At 52.6% G+C, this 4038-nt stretch overlaps 1 protein-coding gene across 1 annotated transcript; it reads right to left on the reverse strand.

Annotated features, from left to right (window-relative positions):
* Positions 1 to 203: 203 nt before the first annotated feature.
* NCLIV_045760 (conserved hypothetical protein) lies at positions 204 to 4038 on the reverse strand (the record flags this gene model as incomplete). The annotated part of the gene is made up of 4 exons (XM_003884126.1): positions 204 to 1155; positions 1869 to 2487; positions 2995 to 3127; positions 3583 to 4038. The coding sequence occupies 4 exons, from the start codon at positions 4036 to 4038 to the stop codon at positions 204 to 206; spliced, it is 2160 nt and encodes a 719-aa protein (XP_003884175.1).

Genomic DNA, 4038 nt, shown 5'->3' on the forward strand with positions numbered 1-4038 from the left:
TTTCCATATGTATATATATATATATATATATATATATATATGTTTGTACCGAGAGAGAGATTGAAGGATTTATACGTGTATATAAATATAAGGACGATAACAGAGACGGGCCATTAGCTCTCTTCCATCTCGTGTGTCTCCGGTGCGCAAAAAACTCGGCCACGCACTGCGTTCTTCTGGAGTGTTGTGTCGCCTGCTTTGGTTTAGCTCTGATGTTTCTTTGTCAGCTCCAGCAGGTGCTGCTCCAACTTGAAGAACCGAGTCCGGCTCTCTTCCAGTGCCGTGTTACAGACTCTGGCTAACGCGCCCCACCGGTCCCATCTGTGTGTGTCCTCTTCGTTCCATTCTTCCCGTCTCACGCCCTCTGTCCTTCCCTCAAATTTGGATTGACCCTCGTTGAGCCTGTTTTCGCCTTCCTCCTTTCGCCCCGTGCGTGCGTTGCCAGTTTCGGAACCCTCGCTGTCCCCCTCCACCTCGCACTCCGCAGTCGCCGCTTGCGTCCGCACAGCTGGCGGCGGTCGCTCGGGGGTTCGTGGCGGCCCTGCGTTTGCAGTTGCACGCTTCCCCTCTCGCGCGGTCCTTTCTCCTTCGCACTCCGTTGCTCTGTCAGGGGTGTGCTTTTCGAGTGGAGAGAAGGCGTCAGTGCCACGTTCGTAGCGACGTGCCGCAGGCGTTTCGCCCGCTGGCAAAAAGGCGCGAGGGAGCGGGAACAGCCAGGCGGATTCCACGAGAATAGGGACAGCCAGGCGGGAGCTGTTGCTGAGCTCGACAATGTACCTTGCGTTGTCTCTTCCCCTTTCTTCCGCGGTTCTTGTCTTGTCCTTTCGGTGCAGAGGCGCGCCGCTCACTCCCCTGAGCCCGCGCGCCTGCTCTCTTCCTGCCTCCCCACGCACAGCCACCGCTGACTCTTCCTCTTCTCTCGCCCGTTCTTTGCTGGCTTCCTCCTCAGCGGAGACGGACAGCAATTTGGATTCGCCTCCGCTCCGGCTTCCATCTACGCAGGAGGAAGGAGCACCCAAGGCAGAACGGGAAGACGAGGACGACGCATGGAGGAGAACAGCGCGATAGGTGTAAGGGCGCGCGACGCGAATGAGATTCAGTGCATCCGTCAGAGAGCGACAGCACACGTGAAGAATGGGAGCTTCCACTTTTAGCCTGAAGTGAGAGCGAGAAAAACGGAAAGACGCGTCTTTCCTGTCGCCGCAGTGTCTCTCTTCCTCGCTTCTCAGATTTGCAAGAAACAGAGGGGCGTAACGCTGAAGAAGTACCGCAGACCTGGTGATTTAAAAAAAAACTTTTCTCTGCCTATTCGGCCCGGAGCTACGGACCTGCATCTCACTTTGAATGCGCACGTGCAGGCGTGTGCACAGGCCGGGGAAATATATGTACAGATATTAAAAAAAACTAATTGTGCACGTGTATATCTATATTTCTACAAATATGTATCTATGCATATGCGGTATGGGTGTATGGGTTTACGTATATATATATATATATATATATATATATGGATGGGTATGCGTTAACGTAACGTGTACACGCCGATGTCGCGTTGACGGTTGAGGATCCCGGCAAAAACGGGAATGAAAAACAAACAAGAAGTGGGACAACGAAAAGCGAGCGGCGAGGGAAGCTGGCGCAAGAGAGAAGCGACGGAGGGAAAAGAGGGAACGTCTCCCGCCTTCGGCTTCAGCGAGAGTGGAATATCCCTGGCAACCCCAAGGGCGAAGCCTAAATCCGCAATTCGCGCGAGTGCGACTTATCCGCGTAAGGCGGCAGCTAGCGCTGCGGCGCCTCGTGGTCTTTTCGGCTGCGTCCGTCTCTCCGCGTCATTTCTCAAAAATTCTCAGATGTATTCGTCGCCTTACCAAATTTCCTGGCAGGGTATGGGACAGGCTGCAATCGCGTGTAGAAGCTGCTTGGCGTCGACGTGTTGATGGTGGTTGAGAAGGAAAACGAAGGAGTGTTTCTTTCGTCTTCCTTCTTCGCCTGGCCTCGCCCCCTCCAGCGCGCGACTCGCCTCGCCGCTCTCTGGACGGACCAGCGTATTTGCCTCCTCACCGCCGCCTTCTCCCTGCGTCGCCTCGCTCTGTTCCGCGAGAAACGCGAAACCCGAGGAAGCAGCAGGCCCTGCCGACGGCTGCTCGAAGAAGGACGACGCCGAGCGAGAGGGAGACGAAACGCGAGACGAGGCAGAAGTCGAATCACAAAGAGACGCAGAACCAGATGGAGACAAAGAGGAACTGTTCGGGAAGGGCGTTCCGACGAGAAGAACACGGCCTGCGCAGCTGCTGGCCGTGTAAAAGTTTTTCAGGCTGTTGACTGCATCTAGGAGCGGTCGAATTTCCTCGTCTACACTTCCCTTTTTCGACTTGTCCCTCCGGTGTCTCGGCGTCGCTTCTTCCGCTGAGTTGTGCTCTGCGCCACTGCAGGGGCGTCGTGGCTCTGCGCATTCTATCCCGGGCTGCACGAGCTTGGGCGGATTGCCTGGAAACCAAAGACGCGACATGAGAGAGAAAAACGTTTAATCAGCTCCACGAAACTCAGACCTGTTGGTGGAAAGGAGAGGAGACGTGCCCACACATCGGGGCTTCCTTTCGCATTATCCTGCGACAACCTATTCTCGTTCGCCGACTGCCGATACAGCTGGCATGTCTTCATAAGCAATTCGTCATGTACCTGCATGCCTACAGAAATATAGACGAAAAGACGTGTACAGGAAACTGCATGCATACACACATATTTTGAAGCGTAATGAAACATTTATACATGTGCTTGAGTAGTTGCTGCCTTGTGGTAGCCAGTATACCACTATATGAAGAGACGGTGGATCTCTCTGCATACGCACGTGCATGTGCGTAGACTGTTATATATATATATATATATACATATATGTATATATATGAGTGAATGTGCGTACGTAGCTGTACAGATTTGTTTGTGCTTATGGGGTGATAAAAGAAAGGAGCTTGTAGGGTTCAGGAAAGTTCGCACTTTGGGGATTTCGTTGAGAAGGTCGTGAGCGAGGGGCTCTGAAGGACGAAGGTGGAAGAAGAAACGACGTGACGAGATCCTGCTCTGATGCAGAGGGGAGAGCGAGAGTCTCCGAAGCCGCGGCAGGGGTGATCTGCCAACAAGAAAACGAACGGCCAGGAGAAGACCAGCTTATATTCGGCCACGAACTCGACACATAAGCTCGGCACAGTTGCGAACGATGTGGAGCTTGTGGGGGGGAACTCTACGAAACCATATACCTTTTATTATATCTAATGTTCATGCAGGCATTTTCATATATATATATATATATATATATATGGTTTATTTTATATAGTCGAGTGTATTTGTATTGTGCGGACTTCTTTGGGTGCAGAAAAGACCGCGAGAGATGGAGAGAACTGACAGAGGAGACGCAGGCTGGAAAAGGAGCACGGGCAGAAACGAGGTGAAGGCGTGACCAAAGACAAATCGGAAACATGAGACAGCGAGAAAGAAGCGGTAATAAGAGAGAGAAAGAAGAGAGTATGAAACAGAGATAGAACGAGAACCGGAAAAGGCGAGAGAAAAGAACAAGGGATAACTGACCGCTGCAAGCGCCGCTTCTTTGCGTTCATCGAAGATTGTCTTTATCTCGCTGAAAGCATCTTGTGGGGCGAATGAAGACACCCACGGCGGTTGAGGCGAAGTGCGGGCTCGACGCCGAGTCAAAGAAGAGGAAGAAAAAGGAGAGGCGGACGAAGGAGGATAATGAGAAGGCGAAGAAGAAGAGGGAGGAGAAGAAGAGGGAGGAGAAGGAGATGAAGGTGGAAGAGAAGAGCGACAAGTCAACGGGGGATTTCGCGAAAGCGAGGCGCCTCCATGTGAAGAAAGAGGGGTCGAAGGAAGGGCCGAGGAAGGTGAGCAAGGAGACGCGGAAACAGAACGCGACAAAGGAGGCGGGCTAAGGGTGGAATGAGAAGAAGAAGAAGGAGAGGAGAGCCTTGAGGGAGAGAAAAGGAAAGAGACCTTTGGCAGCAGGCGTGAGGAGGGACGAGCTGCCAT

Source organism: Neospora caninum, chromosome X (assembly GCF_000208865.1).
Source record: "Neospora caninum Liverpool complete genome, chromosome X".
NCBI classification, from domain to species: Eukaryota; Apicomplexa; class Conoidasida; order Eucoccidiorida; family Sarcocystidae; genus Neospora; species Neospora caninum.